This window comes from Heterodontus francisci, chromosome 1, assembly GCF_036365525.1.
Source record: "Heterodontus francisci isolate sHetFra1 chromosome 1, sHetFra1.hap1, whole genome shotgun sequence".
Classification (NCBI taxonomy): Eukaryota; Metazoa; Chordata; class Chondrichthyes; order Heterodontiformes; family Heterodontidae; genus Heterodontus; species Heterodontus francisci.
This window is the reverse complement of record NC_090371.1, coordinates 180,898,458-180,916,791: the sequence shown is the minus strand read 5'-3', so window position 1 is coordinate 180,916,791 and position 18,334 is coordinate 180,898,458. Positions and strand designations below refer to the sequence as shown.

General features: G+C 41.6%; 1 protein-coding gene across 1 annotated transcript; it reads right to left on the bottom strand.

The window, feature by feature from the left end:
* Positions 1-1,639: 1,639 nt before the first annotated feature.
* On the bottom strand, positions 1,640-4,787 carry LOC137351643 (interleukin-8-like). The gene is made up of 4 exons (XM_068016337.1): positions 4,618-4,787; positions 4,237-4,366; positions 3,966-4,045; positions 1,640-2,977 (listed from the first exon to the last, which is right to left on the bottom strand). Exons 1-4 carry the CDS (start codon positions 4,676-4,678, stop codon positions 2,958-2,960), a joined length of 291 nt encoding a protein of 96 aa, XP_067872438.1. The 5' UTR covers positions 4,679-4,787; the 3' UTR covers positions 1,640-2,957.
* Between the last annotated feature and the right edge of the window lie 13,547 nt (positions 4,788-18,334).

Genomic DNA, 18,334 nt, shown 5'->3' with positions numbered 1-18,334 from the left:
TAGTAATATTAACCGAATTAGAGTTTTAAATTAATAAACTTATACCTTTCTTGTTTAAATCTGAGAACACCTGTCTGGTTGATTTCTTTGCCATTACAATTGGAGAGCAGTGAACAAGAATTCACTCAGGGGAAACTAAAGAGGGAACCCGTAGACCTCTTTTCTCACCTGGTCGTAACAGAGGTAGAAATTGTTCCTTGTTTAGCCCATTTTACAAGTATAAAACAGGCATAAATGGGGTTAATTTCAGGATGCAATATCATCCACCTGAAGGAAGCCTGAAAAACAGACAACCCAAAATTGGACCCTTTCCAGGAATTGTGCTGCCCTGAGCAGAGTAGGCTTTGGGTTTTCAGGACATGGATGTGACCTAGCCAGCAGCTGCCACTACAATGGTCATTGAAATTATTTTATCATTATTCTGCGCTGGTCCCAGCTCTACAGCTCGCCTGATCATTCGGAGATTAGTCCCCTCCTGCTGCCTGAGAAGAATGGAGAGAAATAGTTTCCCATGGTCACATATAGGATGTCATTTGGGACATTTGATAATCTAAGTAGAAAATCTAAAAAACAATAGCAAGGCATCAGCTCAATTAAGATTCCAGAATTGATTTGGCTTTCTTAGAAATAATGGTCCAGGAAGAGTAGATCTTAAACTGGAGCACCTTCTGTTCATTGGTTATTGTCGTATTTAAATAGGGAGCAATCAACATCCTGCTACTGAACATCAAAGATCCCTAAACTGATGTTGCCTCTCTCCCCACACATAAGATGATGTAATAAAAATATTACTTCTGACAGGTTCTCACTCTGGAGAAATCAACTCTTACAGGGGTAGATTCAGCCTAGGCGGCTTGCGAATGGAAGGGAAACCCCATAGAAAGTTGAGCGTGTAGCCCTCGCCATTTTAATATCTGGGCATCATTTGTATAGTGCAGCCCTGAGACCAGCCGAAAACCTGTGGGTGGGGTCAGGGCTGGTGGGTGGGACTGGGAATTTGAGTGGGAGCTTGAAGCCAGCAGGGTCCCAGGGAAACAGTCACCAGCCAGAGTCAGTGCTGGTTTGGGGAGATGGTTGAGAGGAGACACTGTTAATGTGAGGGAGAAGCAAGACCAGGGCAAGAGAGGCCCAAGGACTCCTTGAGGGAGTGGATGAAGGTGGGGATGAAGAAAACTAGTTAACATGGCTTTATCTAGCCTGCCTGCTGAATCCTGCAATGATTTAGTTTTGGCTGCATGCGGGCCTGTCATCTTCCAGATTTGAAGTTCAGTGCACAGCAGACCCTGCCTGGCAGTTTGCAGATGAGTTACAATGGAAGGTGCGTCCACACCACCGTCTCTGCCCCCCTCCCCACCAAGCTGACATCTTAACAACCCCTTCATCCCGTTCCAGCAGTGCATGGGGGTGTGGGTGAGGGAACAGGAAAGTTAAACAGACTCCATAAAAAACACTTTCAGATTTCACAGAATTTGATCTGAAATCTGCAACACTGCAAATATCCTGCACCTTTATCATTGTTTAAGAAATGGCCCGAACAGGTTATTATTATTGGTCATTCCAATAAATTTATCTACTGGAGAAACAAACAACTGTTTTGCTGATGATTCAGAAACTGTGACAACACATTCTTCATAAGAAATCTAGTTTATTTGAATCACTCAAATACATTTGAGGATAAAGGTACAAAAAACTCAAAAGATTGATTCACACACAATTCAATCACGTGTAGCAATTTTCCTGAGTGATATTCAACACAATTTTTACACAAAGCCTTTGAGGCTTTCAGTCAACAAGACCCAGTCAGTGAAATCCCTCATTGCAAAATGTTTCTACTGATCACTGACCAAAAATTACTTCTAATTATAAATGCCACTTATTCCAGTTAATATTAAGCAGCACTACCTCCTCAAAGGTAGGTATTTTATACACAAGATGATTTCTATAAAGAAATTGCTTCCAAAGACTTTAGTTTTGGATTGATCCAAAGGTCTGGTGAGTTATTGAGAAAATCCCAAGGTTCCAGTTTAAATGTCAGTGCAGTAAAATAGCACCAATTTTAATGAAAAGCAATTGTTCTTGGCTTTTAATAAAAAAAGTTTTCATTCAAACTGGAACTGGAAATACATTTGGTCAAAAATTAAAATCCATATCTTGCCATCAATATATCACATAGAACATCAAGAGGATTTGAGCAGCTAAAGGAAGATTGCACCAAATTTGGTTTGTAAATTAGTTTGATACAATGTCATATTACAGTAATTCTTTGCTCCACTCCCACTCTAACCTTTGTGTCCTCAATCTCCTACACTGCGCCAAACAAACTCAGTGCATGCTCGAAGAACAGCGCCTCATCTTTTGACTGGCACTTTACTGTGTTCCGGACTCAACATTGAGTTCAACAATTTCAGATCATAACTTCCCCTGCACCCCCCACCCCCCCACTATTTTTTGACAGCATCTTTTGATGGTGATTCTGCTTTCCCATTTACACCTCTATGCACAGATTTTCTTTCTTTCCTTGTTCCATTACCATCTCTTTTAAACCTTGCACCATCACCTCTTTTGTCATTTAATCTCTCCTGTCTTCAACCCTGTCACCAGCTTTCCCTTTTGTTCTTTCCTGCCCTCCCTCCTTTCTCTGCTCGTAATCTAGTCTAAAAGAGTCTATTCTTAATAATCGTACACCTAACACCATGTGAAAGAAACTTTAGTCCTGGCATAAGGTTTCACAAAAACGTCAGACTGCTTTCTTTAGCTGTGGGTAAACGATTAGAGTGCAACAGGGTTAAACAGTGAAACCATTTTCAAAAAACAATGCAGGGTTAATATTTGAACAAGCTATCAGAAGGTGACGTAAGAGAGTGAACACGTTGGACAGAACATCCTTCATTGCAGCGTTCACTGTACGGCGGGTTCCCAGGTGTGGAATTGAGTCCAACCCATTGTGTCTTCATTTCTCAGTTGTGTTGTCTGGCACCTGAAATAAAACAAAATAAATTACATTTTTCCTCATTAACCGCAGATATTTATTTTAATATAGAGGGAAATGTCTTCATTACGGAGAATTATCAATCAGCCCGTTACACAGCATTGCTAACACTTGTGATTTTGTTCACAATTCATTGATTTTGCAATTTGGTTTTAACAGCATGCAGCATTCACAGGGTCACAGTTGTCTCTTCCTTCCATTGTGATGAATGAAAGACATTCTAGAATGATGCAAAGTCAGTAAATGGTAAACAAAATCCTGACTTCTGACAATGGTGGATGACACAAAACAGGGAGAAGGATGGTCTAGAGTTTACTTAACAACATTTCTGTGTAACTTGAACAAATATATCCATTTAAAATCTCAGTTCTGACAGGAGTCTGCAGGAATATTATGTTAAAGGTTAAAAATATGTTTGAAACAAAGATGCAATGGGGCAGCTTAATGTGCAGTGCAGAAAATTCTGCAGTTGACCATAATGGAAGGAAGGTGGCAGGAAAAGGAGATGAAAATGGTGAAGAGATATTTTAAATATCTTATTTTTAAAGTTTCTGTTTTGATCATTCATTGTGATTAATTGGTTGATCTCGGCTGGGTACTATAGGTACAACAATTGGTCACAGCATTGTGGGTGAGGGAACATGACATCGCCCAGTATTCCTGCAGCTGATTGCTATCCAGTGACCCCCATCTGCCTCCTCTGTGATTTACCATATATGGATGCATGGCGAGGGCAGTGTAGGGCTCAACTCTGATGAATATTGTGGCTGAATAGCTTGCTGACATTCACTGTCATGGCTGACACATAAATGTTGGCCACTTGGGCATGGTACCAGAATGCACCAAGAGCCTGTGGGAATATGCAGCAGAAAGGAATCAATGCCCTCAGCCAAGCAGGAGACAACAGACATAGTGAAATACAAAATTGCTTTTATTGACATGTAAAGTCTGAATTCTGACAAACACCAACACCAACCTTTCTTGGCTTTAATAATAGTCTTCACCCACTTGGCATCAGGACTCACGCATAATTGATTTCCAGTTTTCAAGGTGACACTGTGAAGAGAAGGTAAACCTTTAAAATCTAATCCACAGAAATTGGATGTCTCCCACTGAAAGGTGAGAATTCAGTAAAACTCATCCTGAACATTGATTGATCCAACATGTTTTGAACAAAGAGCACAGCTTCTAAATAGACGTGACAGAAGAAGAAATGTTGAAGGTGACCTTCTGACCCATTTACTCACATTATCTCCAGTGTCTCACAGTGAGATCCTTTAGGAATAAATTTCAAATTCCGGATATGATTCAGAGGGATCATTTTGGAGCTGGTCTGAGGACACTGGCACCTTCCCTGAGTTCCTGGGATTGGAATACCTGTGAAAAAATCAATTTAACTGAGATTTAGATGTTGATTGAAGTTAAGAATTTTGACACTTTGTTTCAGCTTTGAAAGCTGTTCAAACCAGCATTGTATTATCAATAGCATATAGTGTCGGTGACCATTTAATTGCACAATGAATAACCAACCTGCACACTGGGGCATGCATAGCTGATCAGTAACTCAACAGAATGACTCCTTTCCACACTCCAATGCAATAAAACACAAGCTAAAAACATCGACATACCCTGTGCAGCAATGGCACACAAAAGCAGGATGAGAATCGTGACAGTAGTTGCTCTGTTCATCTTTGACTTTGTGATGCTGAATAGATTTCTGCTGAAGGATCTTCAGTCTACCTCTGTGCCTCTCTCTGTTGAATGAGGTTCTGCTGAAGAGAGCTTCAATGAGCTCCTATTTATTGAGATCCTTTACTTTCATTTTGCATAATCATAAGCAGTGAAAGCTGGCCAAAGTTCTGTGGGAGGGAATTTCCCTGCTGCTGAATCAAACTTTCTTTTACTTTTGCAGTTTTAAATATATTCACAACTTCTGCACGGTTTACAGCAGCAACAGGAGATAATCCCTTGTTATAGGTGGGGAACTAGATTTGTGTAGATTTTAAAGGTTTAATTGCAAGTTTCAGAAAAGTGGTGTAAAATTCATCTTTGGCAAAAGTGCAAAAAAGTGTTAGAAGATCAGTCACCTGTATATACATCCTGTCCAATTTCTCTTTCAGTTAAGCTTCACTGTAAAGGAGAATTAACTGTGGTATATAACGGGTGACTGATCCATACTGCCCATCTCGCACCCCGATTAAAACTGAATTTTACCCCCAATATTTCTGTAGTTTTCATCTCAATGATAATTGATTCAAGTCCTTATGGTGCGGCATTAATATCTTCCTTTTATTTTTACACAATTGTAAATGACAGATAATTAAACATTGATAAGATCATTTGATGCTTTTAATTGTTGTTCCCCAAGCCAAGAAGCGTCAGATGATCCAGAGAATAATCCAGTTCCAGATTTTACACCTGACCCATTGGTAACCTCCTCACAAAAATAAGAGAACATGCTGACCTGTCAATGGAACTGAAACATGTGATTTACAGGAAATAACTCTCCCTTTCATTGGCTGAACTTTATAATGTGATTCTTTGGCCTGTAATGCGACAAGTTTGCAAAGAGGTGCAATGGTGTAAATGTAGTTCTAAAGTTGGTTAGTGTTCATTCCACTTACAATAGATTTTAAGTTTGAGGAGGCAATAGCTTCAATTCTGGAATAGAAATATCTTAAACATACCTGCGCCTGCAGAGATGTTTAATTTTGCTCAGTCATTTCCTTGAGAATTATTCAAACTGATTTATTGACAGAGTTAAAATGCAGCTGAGACTTTGCATGGAATCATGTATTACAAGGTATGATTAATTGTATATTCAATTTTCCTCCCCAAAATGAAAATTCAGTTCCACATTTTGCAGCTGACCCACAGGACAATGCTCCTGTGCAGACTTGGCACTGAACCTTAGGATTATAATAAAAAGGAAACACAACCCTGAGCTGAAACTTGTGAATTACAGGAAATGGGGCATCCTCTAACTGCAAGTTGCAAAGCTTAACTATATCTTTGCTTATTTTAAAAGATCAGGTTCTAATTGTAAACAGTGCAAAGATTTTTCACGTGTAATTCCTTTTCAGTCAGAGTTTGCAACAGTGTATAAAAGGAGTTGAAAAATTTAGTATTCCAACTTATCAGGTAGATCAGGTATGTACATACCTAGAACATGAGATCACAGGACAGATTTGCATTTTGGGCAACTGTGCAGTGAGGTCCCTGTCACAAATTCAGCAGGTGAGCTGTGGAGCACAATGCCAGAAATCCAATGCAGTTTGCTACATTGAAAGCCTGAGCCAGACCTGCTGGCATCAATATCAGTTACAAGTGTTGGTGGCAAGGTGCAGGAGGGTGTGTGGTCATAATCAAAGAGGGCGAGGGTAGAGCACGGCTACCTGACCAGAACCTGATCAGACCCAACTCGACACTTACCTTTTGAAGGCCTCTTTGCTGACATCATCTTTGCACCACTTCCTACTGAAAATGGTAATCAGGTCCTAATGACATCCTGGGAACCTAATTTGCATATGAAGAGGGGCCTATCATCTGAAGCAGGCAGGCGCTATGGTCACCCGGCAGTAGACCCTTCTACAGCGGAACTGATCACATCGCTGGTGTTAATGTGGCAGTTAGGCAACCAACCCCATGTTGAAGCCATTACAACCCCCTTAACACCAGGTGAGAGCAAACAAACTCGATCCCGGTCTGTGCTGGTGGGGAGAAGGATTGATCTCATTGTATTTGTGAGTAAACTCTTGATTTAAAATGTCACAGTGGAGTTTAATCAGCAGCATGCTTTGCTGGAGACATGGGTAATCTGTTGATGCAGTAGCTCTGCTACTGACCATCAAATGGAAGGGGAATTTTTGCTGTGGTGAAAGTTGTGTTTGCAAGAACAGAAAATCAGACATCCACAGGAGGAGCTGTGCATATTTCAAACTATGTGGAAAGAGAAAATTGATCTGATCTTCCCCGTGTACATGTATATCCCGATGTGTGAAGTTCTTTGGAAGATTTCTGAGAGACATTGAAATCTTGATTCTGTGAACTTTCATCCCACAAGACTTCCTGAAGGGGAAATTCCTCAGTGATATGGAACTGTCTCCCTCCCCTCCTCCCCACCATCCTCCTGCCTCATCTCCCACAGGCTATCTCACCTGGCCCAAACTCATAAATCCCCTTTCAACCAAGCAGACCTGCTGCTTCCATTCTCACTAGGCTTCAGGTGTTGATCTTTTTTACAGACCCCAGGCCCGCTCCAATGCGACAGAAGCCATCATATTCCTCACACCCTGGGACGCTCCATCCCCAGTGCTGACTGACCCAGATGTACAAACCACCACACCCAGTTTCTTGGAAACCAGCACAGTGCTGTCAAGAATCTGCCAACTTCTATCCAGATGCTAGGTGGCCACTCCTCACTGCATGCAGACCGCTTACATTTTCCCTATCCCATGCAGTTAGATCCACAACAATGCATGTTATCCACTTCTGACTGCTGCCAGAACCTGGAATCATTTCCAGTTCTGCACCTCCCTCAAATGCTGCAGAACCCTGGAACATGCTCCACCTCCGGAGCTGTATTACCCTCCGCACTGAAACTTCTCCCAAATACTAGGAATCAGCTGCTGACCCAATCCCCACATTCTACAATCCCATTGATACCAAACTTCAGGTGAATCCCCTCACCAATGTTTTCACAGCCGGGTCTTATCCCCTTCACACACCTGGCCATGTTAACCAGAGCAACACCATGAGAGATCAGTTAGTTATATACAAGGACCTGTGCTGATATCACACAGTCACTGTTCACAAGCAAGACAGGGATGAAATAAAAGCTTCAGGGGCGTCTGGAGGTGATTCACGGCTCAGTTTATGATTTGTAAAGTGTTGAGGCAGCTGTTGTGGTGACTCCTCCCCCTGGGTTTGTCCAGTGGTTGAGGAAGTTCCAGAGTCAGATTTCATTCAAACAGCAGTCTGCGATGGTGAACCCGTGTGAATTCCAGGAAATCAGATTATTTTATACTCCAAGTGGCTCATGGGTGAAAGTTGAATTTGCTCCCGTGCAGCAGTGAGCAGGAAGGGGTGAGGGGGGCTTGCACGCAGGCAGAAGAGATTGCAACATCGTGGGCAATCTGGCAGAATTGCAAAATAATTTTGATTAATAGTTTGTTCCTAACAAATTCTGATGGTTTGACTTGGCAGCCAGGTTTTCCTGAGGCTCAACAACATACCCAGTTGGAATTTGGCCATGAGATAAATGTAATGAATAAAGAATATTCTAGATATCAAATCTGCTAATCATTCCAGATGGCATTTAAATATTTAAACAGTTAAAGGTGACGGCTGGAATGCCGTGCCATTTTCCAGACCACCAAGCCGGTGAAATTGGTCTTCGACAGTGGCACAGAACAGACGATAACAAATCGCTGTTTTACACCACACTTGATTTTCTTACTGATGTACAGCACGACCCCCAGGAATCCTGCAAGCTTTGGAGGAGCAGAGAATTATTGTGTGCCCTCCCACTGCCCTCTGCACAGCCACATCATCAGAGACAAGTAGAATACCTCACTACAGAAAACAGTGTGTTGATGGAGGTGGGGAAAGGGGCCTCTTTCCAAAGACAGCTGTGCCAGCGGACTCCCAGTGGCATCACAATGAGATACAAAGTATCTGCCTCATCCTTAAATTTGAAGGTTTGCAGAGGCACCACATTTACAGAACACCATGCTTTCCAGGCAACTGCATGAACGGAGCTCTGCCACAAAAATGGCACCAGCCATTCTGCTGAACCTGACAAATGTACCTGGGGATGACTTGGTTAATTTGCTTTCTCAGGATCTGGATCAACACATGGGAAAATACCACGCTGTGCCAAATGCTGCAAATACCAGCAGCTACCATGCAGCACAGCATTTATACATGTGCAGGGATGATAATCATCAGCCATGCTGCAGTGCCAATCTATGATCCTCTGAAGTGCACTGAGGACAATGCCCCCTGCAAGCATTGGTTGCAGAACCCCCTTGATTCAGCAGTCATTATAGAGGTGGTGAGGAACTGGACAGCAGAATCATAACTGCACACAGGGTGTTTCACCTTTGACCCGTGCCTGTTGTTTCTTAATCACAGGCTCCTTTGACCTTAGCAATGATTGCTGATGAATTGAGATAACTTTTAATGCTCCACAGATGTTTGTCTGCCTCCTTGTTTCACACCTTTTAGAGAATATTCAGTTCTTTTATTCTTATGACCAAAGTGAATAACTTCACACTTCCCTACATTATACTCCATCTGCCATCTTGTTGCCCACTCTCTTAACATGTCTCTATCTCTTTGCAGCTTCTCTGTGTCTTCCCCACAACTTAATATTCCACCTATCTTTGTATCATCAGCAAACTTAGATTCTTTACTCTCTGTCTCTTCATCTAAGTCATAAATATAGATTGTAAATAGCTGAGGCCCAACACTGATCCTTGCAGCACTCCACAATTCACAGCCTGCCAATGAGAAAATGCCTGGTTTATGCCCACCCTTTGCCTTCTGTCCATTAACCAATCCTCTATCCATGCTAATATATTACCTCTAACTCATGAGCCCATATCTTGCCTATTAAACTTTTGTGTGGCACCTTAACAAATGCCTTTTGGAGATCCAGGTATACTACATCTATTGGTTCCCCTTTATATACCCAATGAGTTACATCCTCAAAAATCACTAATAAATTTGTCAAACAGGATTTCTCTTTCATAAAACCACGTAGACTTGTTCTAATTATACACAGTGCTTTTCTAGGCGAATTGTTAAAACTTTCTTAATAATAGATTCCAGCATTTTCCCAATGACTGGTCTTAGGCTAACTGGCCTGTAGTTCACTGTTTTCTCTTTCCCTCCTTTCTTGGAAAGCAGTGTAACGTTTGCCAATTTCCAATCTGATGGCACCGTTCTCGAATCTAATGAGATTTTGGAAAATCATAGCTAGCTCAGCCACTACGTCTGCAGTTATCACTTTTAGAACCTCAGGTCTTGCAGATTTGTTGGAATTTAGTCCCTTTAGTTTTTCCAATACTTTTTCTCTACAGATATGAATTTCCTTAATTTCCTCACTCTTTTTAGCCCCTAGGTTACTATCTATTTCTGGAATGAAACATGTATCTTCTACTATGAAGGCCAACACGAAATATGTGTTCATTGCCATGTTTTCATTCCCCATGATCATTTCTCCTGTCTTTGCTTCTAAGACACCAACGTTTACTTTAGCTACTCTCTTCCTTTTTATATATCTATAAAAGCTCTCACAATCTGTTTTTATATTACTGACCAGTTTACTCTCATTCCATTTTTTACTTTTTTATCAACTTTTTGGTGGTCCTTTGCTGGTTTCTAAAACATTCCCAATACTCAGACTTGCTTCTCTTTTGCAAAATTGTAAGCCTCGTCTTTTAATTTAACACTGTCCTTAACTTCCTGAGTGAGCCACAGATGGGTCTTACTTGCTGAGTTTGTGTTTTTTAATGGAACGTATTTTTGTTGAATATTTTCAATTGTTTCTTTTAAAGTTTCCCACTGTTCATTTACCGCCATATCTTTTAGTCTATTTACCCAATTTACGTTAGCCAGTTCTCCCTTGATACCTATGTAATTGGCTTTATTTCAATTTATGATTATTGTTTGTGAGCGAAGTATATCACTTACAAATTTTAAATGGAATGCAGTTGTATTATGATCACTATTTCCCAGTGGATCTTTTACTATGACATTACTAATAACCGTGCTTCATTACACAATACTAGATCTGAGATACCTTTATTCCTAGTCAGCTCCATGATGTATTGCTCCAAGAAACTGTCCCGCAAACATTCTAAGAACTCATATTCTGGACCACGCTTGCCAATTTCATTGTCCCAGTCTATATGAAGATTAACGAGCCCCATAACTATTATATTGCCTTTGTTACAAGCTCCAATAAGTTCTTGTTCAATGTTCTGTCCAAAGTTATAACTACTGTTAGTGGGCCTATAAACTACTCCAACCAATGTTTTCTGACTCTTGCTACTCCTAATTTCCACCCATACTGATACTACTTCACAATCTTCTGAGGCCAGATCCTTTCACACTAATGTCCTTATGTCATCCTTTATTATCAAGTATACCCATCCTCCTTTGACATTCTGTCTGTCTTTCTGAAATATTGTGCACCCTGAAATATTTATTTCCCAACCTTGATCACCTTGTAACCATGTCTCTGTACTGGCAATTAGATCTAAATCATTTACCTCCATTTGTGCCATTAGTTCATCTATCATTTTGTAGATGCTTCATGCATTCAGATAACGAACCTTTGATTTCAATTTTTTAACTTCTATTCCCCTATTCGCTGATGTACAAATGTTGTTAAACTCTCTGTCCCTTCCTATCTTTACCCACAATGCTATACTATTCGGATGCCTCGACCTTTCTCTGCAGATTTGTAAATCTCCCGTCACCTGAACCCTCCCCGACTCTGTTAGTTTACAACCTCTAGCCTTATCTGCTGGCACGCTCTTAGGTTTGTACGTTCAGTCGCTTTCGGGTTTCAGAACTTGGGCGGCAGCTGGAGTCACTGTTGTGTATCTGCGAGGCAGAGGACTACGCGAATAGCATGCTTAGAGAGGTGGTAACATTGCTGATTGGGAGCATGCAGGTAGAGAGGGAATGGGTGACCGCCAGGCAGTCTAAGAGAACCAGGCAGGCAGTGCAGGAGTCCCCTGAGTCTATCTTGCTTGCTAATTGGTTTTCCATTTTGGACACTGGTGAGAGCGATGGATCCCCGGGGGAGTGCAGCCAGAGCAATGTCTGTGGCACCATGGGTAGCTCAGCTGCACAGGAAGGGAGGAAGAAGAGTGGCAGAGCAATAGTGATAGGGGATTCAATAGTCAGGGGATCAGACATGTGTCTCTGCGGCAGTAAATGTGACTCCAGGATGGTATGCTGCCTCCCTGGTGCCAGGGTTAAGGATGTCACGGAGCGGATGCAGGACATCCATCTGGGGGAGGGTGAACAGCCAGTGGTCATGGTCCACAATGACATAGGTAGGAAGAAGGATAAGGTCCTGAAAGCATATTTTAGGGAGTTAGGAAGGAAATTAAAAAGCAGGACTTCAAAAGCAGTAGTCTCAGGATTACTCCCAGTGCCACATGCTAGTGATCATGGGAATAGGAGGATGGATTGATTGAACACATGGCTGGAGAATTGGTGTCGGAGGGAGGGCATCAAATTTCTGAAGCATTGGGACCAGTTCTGGGGTAGATGAGACCTGTACAAGATGGATGAGCTACACCTTTACAGGACCGGAACTAACATTCTCGCAGGGAGATTTGCTAGTGCAGTAGGGGAGGGTTTAAACTAGCTTGACAGGGGATGGGAACCTGAGGGGTAGCTCAAATTGGAAGGAGGTAAAGCTGGTACCAGGAGGTAGAAAAGTAGCAAGTGACATTAGAAGGTAGGAAAACAAAGGCGAGCATCAACTAGGCTTAGAATGCAGAATAATGTCAAAAAGACAAGGTGAAGGCCATTCTACCTTAATGCACGCAGCATTCGAAACAGATGATTTTAAGGTCCAAATAGATGTAAATGGGTATGATCTAATTGCCGCAACAGAAACATGGCTACAGGGTGATCAAGACTCAGAACTGAATATTCAAGAACATTTAGGAAGGACAGGCAAAAAGGAAAAGGAGGTGCTGATAATATGGGATGGGATCAGTACATTAGTAAGGGAGGATCTCAGATCAGTAGAACAAAATGTGGAATCTGTTTGAGTGGAGCTAAGAAACAGAAAGGGGCAGCAAACATTGGTAGGAGTTGTTTGCGGCCACAAAACAGTAGTGGTAGTGTGTGGCATGGTATTGATCAGGAGATTAAAGAAGCATGTGGCATGAGAAATACAGTAATCATTGGTGAATTCATTCTACATATAGATTGGGTAAAACTAATGATCACTAATGCTGTGGAGGACGAGTTTCTGGAGCGTGTTTGGGATGGTTTTCTTGAGCAGTACGTTGAGGAACCGACTAGAAAACATGCTATTTTAGGTATAGTTTTATGTAATGAGAAAGGGCTAATTAATAATCTTGTTGTAAAAGAACCTTTAAGGATGAGTGACCATATTATGATAAAATTTTCCATTATGTTTGAACTTGAGGTAGTTCAATCTAAAGCCAAGGTGTTAACTTGGAACAATGGAAATTATGAAGGTATGAGGGGCAACTTGTCTGAGGAGGATTGGGAAAATGCATTAAAAGGTGTGACAGTACAATGGATAGTTTTAAAGAAATATTACATAGCTTACAGCAACTATACATTCCTTCAAGGCACAAAAGTAAAGGCAGTCTACCGTAGATAACAAAGGAAGTTAAGGATTGTATAAGATTATAAGAAAAGGCCTGTTAGGTTGCCAGAAATTGTAGTAAATCTTAGGATTGGGAGGTTTTAAAATACAGCAAAGGAGGACGAAGAAGCATGTAAAGAAAGGGAGAACAGGATATGAATGTAAGCTAGCAAAAAATATAAAGATGGAGTGTAAAAAGGAAACACTTGGCAAAGACAAATGTGTGCTCATTACAGGCAGAGTCAGGAGAATTTATAATGGGGAATAGAGACATGGCAGAGAAGCTAAATGTTTACTTTGTGTCTGTCTTCACTGAGGAAGATATAAGAAATCTCCCAGAATTGTAGAGATCCAAGGGATTAGGGAAATGAGGAATTGAAGGAAATTAGTATTAGAAGGTTGAAGGTTGCTAAGTCCCCAGGACCTGATATTCTACATCCCAGAGAGTTGAAAGAGGTAGCTATGGAGATAGTGAATGCATTGGTGATCATCTTCCAAAATTCTATAGATTCTGGAGCGGTTCCTGCAGATTTGAAGATCGCAGATGCCACCCCACTATTTAAGAAAGGAGGGAGAGAGAAAACAGGGAATTACTGACCTGTTAGCCTGACATCAGTCGTTGGGGAAAATGCTAGAATCTATTCTAAAGGATGTGATAAATGGACACTTGGATAATAATGATCTGATTGGTCATAGTCAACATGGATTTATGAATGGGAAATCATGTTTGACGAACCTGTTGGAGTTTTTTGAGGATGTTGCTACCAGAATTGATAAAGGAGAGTTGGTGAACATGGTATATTTGGATTTTCAGAAGGCTTTTGATAAAGTCCCCCACAGAAGGTTGGTTAGCAAAATTAAAGCACGTGGGATTGGAGGTCATGCAGTGGAATAAAAGCAAAATACTGCAGATGCTGTAAATCTGAAATTAAAACAAGAAATGCTGGAAATACTCAGCAGGTCTGGCAGCATCTGTGGACAGAGAAGCAGAGTTAACATTTCAGGTCAGTGACCCTTCTTCAGAAGGAAACATTAACTCTTCTTCTCTGCCCACAGATGCTGCCAGACCTGCTGAGTATTTCAAGCATTTCTTTTTTTTTATATAGGTAATATACTGGTGAGGATTAAGGATTGGTTAACAGGCAGAAAGCAGAGAGTAGGAATAAACGGGTCATTCTCGCATTGGCAGGCCGTGACTAGTGGGGTACCACAGGGATCAGTGCTTGAGCACCAGCTATTCACAATATATATCAATGATTTGGATGTGGTGACCAAATTTAGTATTTCCAAGTTCGCAGATGACACAAAACTAGGTGGGAATGTATGTTGTGAGGAAGATGCAAAGGTTCCTTTCCAGCCCTGAGCAGATGTTCTGTACCCTGGCACTGGGCAGGCAACACAGTCTTCTGGACGGTTACTCTCAGCTGCAGAAAACTGTGCCAATCCCCTGACCATACTATCTCCTACTACCACTGCATTCCTATTCTCTCCCCCTGCTTGAATGGCTTCCTGTACCACGGTGCCATGGTTAGTTTTCCCATCCACCCTGCAGCCCTTGCTTTTATCCATTCAAGTTGAAAGAACCTCAAACATGTGGGAAAACTGCAAGGGCTGAGGCTTCTCCACTTCTGCCTTCTCAGTCCCCTTACCTGCCTTACTCGCAGTCACATCCTCCTCTCCTTGACCACTGACAAAACAGATGACCCTATCCTATGGGATGTGACTGCCTTCTGGAACCAAGTGTCCAGATAACTTTCCCCCTCCCTGATGCATGCTTGGCCTCCAGCTGATTGACTCTGAGCCAAAGCTCCTCCATCTTTAAACACTGCCGACATGGTTGCAGTGATTCACATTGGTGTGCACGAGCTCCCACATACTGCAGCTGCAACACATCACCTGCCCTCCCATCCTGATTGTGTTTTAACTAACTAATTAATTATTTTCTGAATTTATTGTTTTTAATTAATGCCTCTCCTCACCAGCACTTACTGGACTAATTTAAACCTTGGTAATACTATACACCTTACTGCCTAAAAAAAACAAAACAGTATACTCACCAGCTTCTTACTTCCCTTCTGCTTGTGTGTCTTAATTAATTCTACTTTAATGTTACAGAAAATGTTACAATATCTAACCAACCAACTGTCTGTCCCTGTGTGCCAAGCTTTACTGGACTTTATAAAACATTCCACAAACCAAGACCTGCGAACCCAACAGAAGTTGTCCTATTTTTAAAACGGGTCGCTCTCCGTGGTCTGTAAGCCAACATATTTTTTAATGTCATGAACATGCTATGCTGAATGATTATTTTTAATTCATTGGTTGAGAACCTAAATTCAAATTTTAAAAAGAAAGTAGCTAAGGTGACCACCGCAATTTGCATTGAAAGGTGTAGACATATGCCGGAACAATGATTTGAGTGGGTTGAATGAGCTACCGGGTATCAACTTCATTAGCAAGACATTCAAAGCCATCTTGGAACATTAGCACAAGTGGAGACGAACCTCAAGGGGTACACACATTGAAACAATAAGACCTGAGAGAGATTGGAATTATCAGACTTGGATCTCATTAAAGTGCAAAAGAGAATACACTGGGACAGTCATGTGACAGTCTCTCCATCTGTGTGAAAACTTGGAGTCCATTTTTGGCTACATCAGAGAAGCTTCTGAGTTTTAATCTGTGCAGGATCCAAGTGGCCTGTCTCTCTCTCTCTCTCTCTCTCTCTCTTTCTCTCGGCAACACTGTGAGATCAACCCTATCTGCAGGCAGATGTAACATCCAAGTCAATCAGTGCTGCAGACAAAGACTCCAGGAGAGAACCATCTACATCACAATGTGTAAGAAAACTCTGATCCAGGTGGCCACCTCTACCAGCCAGAAACATGAGGATCACGAGCTCATCCAGTGGACCACTGAATTACTAGACTCCATAGACTGTATATTCTTTTATTTGTTCTTTCTACTGTTTTTTTTATTTCTGAGCTCTAATCCAGCCAATCTATTCTTCATTACTCTCTAACCTATTTGTGTGTGTGTGATTCTCATGTGTGTGTGTGTGTGTATGAAAGTTGGAGCATAGTTTATTATTTTTACTTACATTGTGTTTTGATTTTAAGTACAATAAACTAACCTCTTTGTTGTTTAACCTCAAGAAAACCTGTCCGATTGGTTCTTTTATGATCAGAGCACATAAAAGGGTTAAACATACATTGAATTGGTAAGCACATCCACTGTTTAAAAGAAATAAAACCTGTTGCATCAAACAAGAAAAGGGACAAGAGGGGAGCCTTTCGACCCCTCCTCACCTGATCATAACATTACCGTTTCAAGTGCAATAACTTTATAACTGTGCAACTGTTCCTTTGCTTCTTTTGTATTCATTAATGCAGGCCAGTTGTGGTGGAGAGCTGTGTGTGTGGAGTCTGTCTCATGGTAGCAACATGGAACATCGAAGCACCCGACTGAAGACATCTAATGAACTGTATTGTGGGCTTGAAAGCGCAAGGCAGGATGGTCAATTTGGTCATGACAAAGCTTGGCCAGACTTAACAAATCCTACAAAATGAACTAAACTCCAGAAGTGCTTGCATCCGAGGAGAGATAGGCTTTTGCTTATTAAGAACTAATAAACATGCCTGACTACCATCCTGGAGATTGATAACAGTGTTAGAGATAACAGAGCGGATCCAAGCTGCTTTGTTGTCTCAAGCGTGGGCCTTGAAATTCCTGCATGAAGCCCAAGGCAGAAACCGACTGGACAAGGAACTGACGTCAGTTGGAAAAGGACAGTGAGGTAATTCTAGACTAATTGAAGTAGTCGATGACAGGTTTAACTTATATGGCACAGGACCATAGCACAAAAAGAGATAAAGAAAGAGCCCACAGGAACATCTTTGCTGCAGTGGTTAGGGTGATGTGGTCAGCCATCCGACAGTTGCGCATGAAAGCCTCATCGGCGGATTGACGACCGAGACAGACTCCAGGCGGCAGGGCTGCTAAGCAACCAATATTATCGTAAGTATGCGCTATTGCATAGTGGTTTAATAAAGGTGTACCACATCTAATGGAACAATGTCCAAATTGTTGTGTGCCACTGATGTCCAGGTCATTCCTGGCTACATTTTGGTAAATCTCCTTTGTACCCTCTCTGGCACAATCACATCATTCCTGTGATGCAGTGATCAGAACTGCATGCAGTATTCCAGCTGTGGCCTAACTAGTGTTTTAAAGAGTTCTATCATGACCTCTCTGCTATTATTTTCTATGCCCTGTCTAATAATGCAAACTATCCAATTTGCCTTCTTAACCACTTATCTGCCTGTCCTGCCCCCTTCAGGGATCTGTGGATATGGACTTCAATGTCCCTCTGTTGCTCTATACTTTTCCTTCACCTACCATTTATTGTGTATTCCCGTGCCTTGTTTGCCCTCCCCAAATGGATTACCTGACATTTATCCAGAAAGAATTCAATCAGCCACTCTTCATCCCACCTGACCAGTTCGTTATTATCTCCTTACAATCTACAGCTTTATTCTTCTCTGTTAACCACACAATTGATTTTTCTACTGTCTGCAGGTTTCTTGCCCATAGATGTATAGCACAAAAGCATGGGTTCCAGTACTGAGTCCTTTGGAACCCCACTGGAAACAGCCATCCAAGTGAAATAACACCGTTGACCATTACCCTATGCTCCTGCCACTCAACTAATTTTGGTTCCGACTGACGAGCTACTCGCCCTTGGATCCCAAGATCTGTTCCTTGTCTGACCAGGTCTGCCATGTGGAACCTTGTCAAAGTCCTGCTAAAATCCATATCGACTCTATCAAATGTTCTACCCACATCGACCCTTCTTGTTACCTCATCAAAAAAGAATTGTCCATCTCTCAGGCTGCCTGCCCTGTAATTATTCAGCCCATTCCTGCTCCCCTTTTTATCACAATATGGTACACTGCAATTTTGTGCCAATGAAA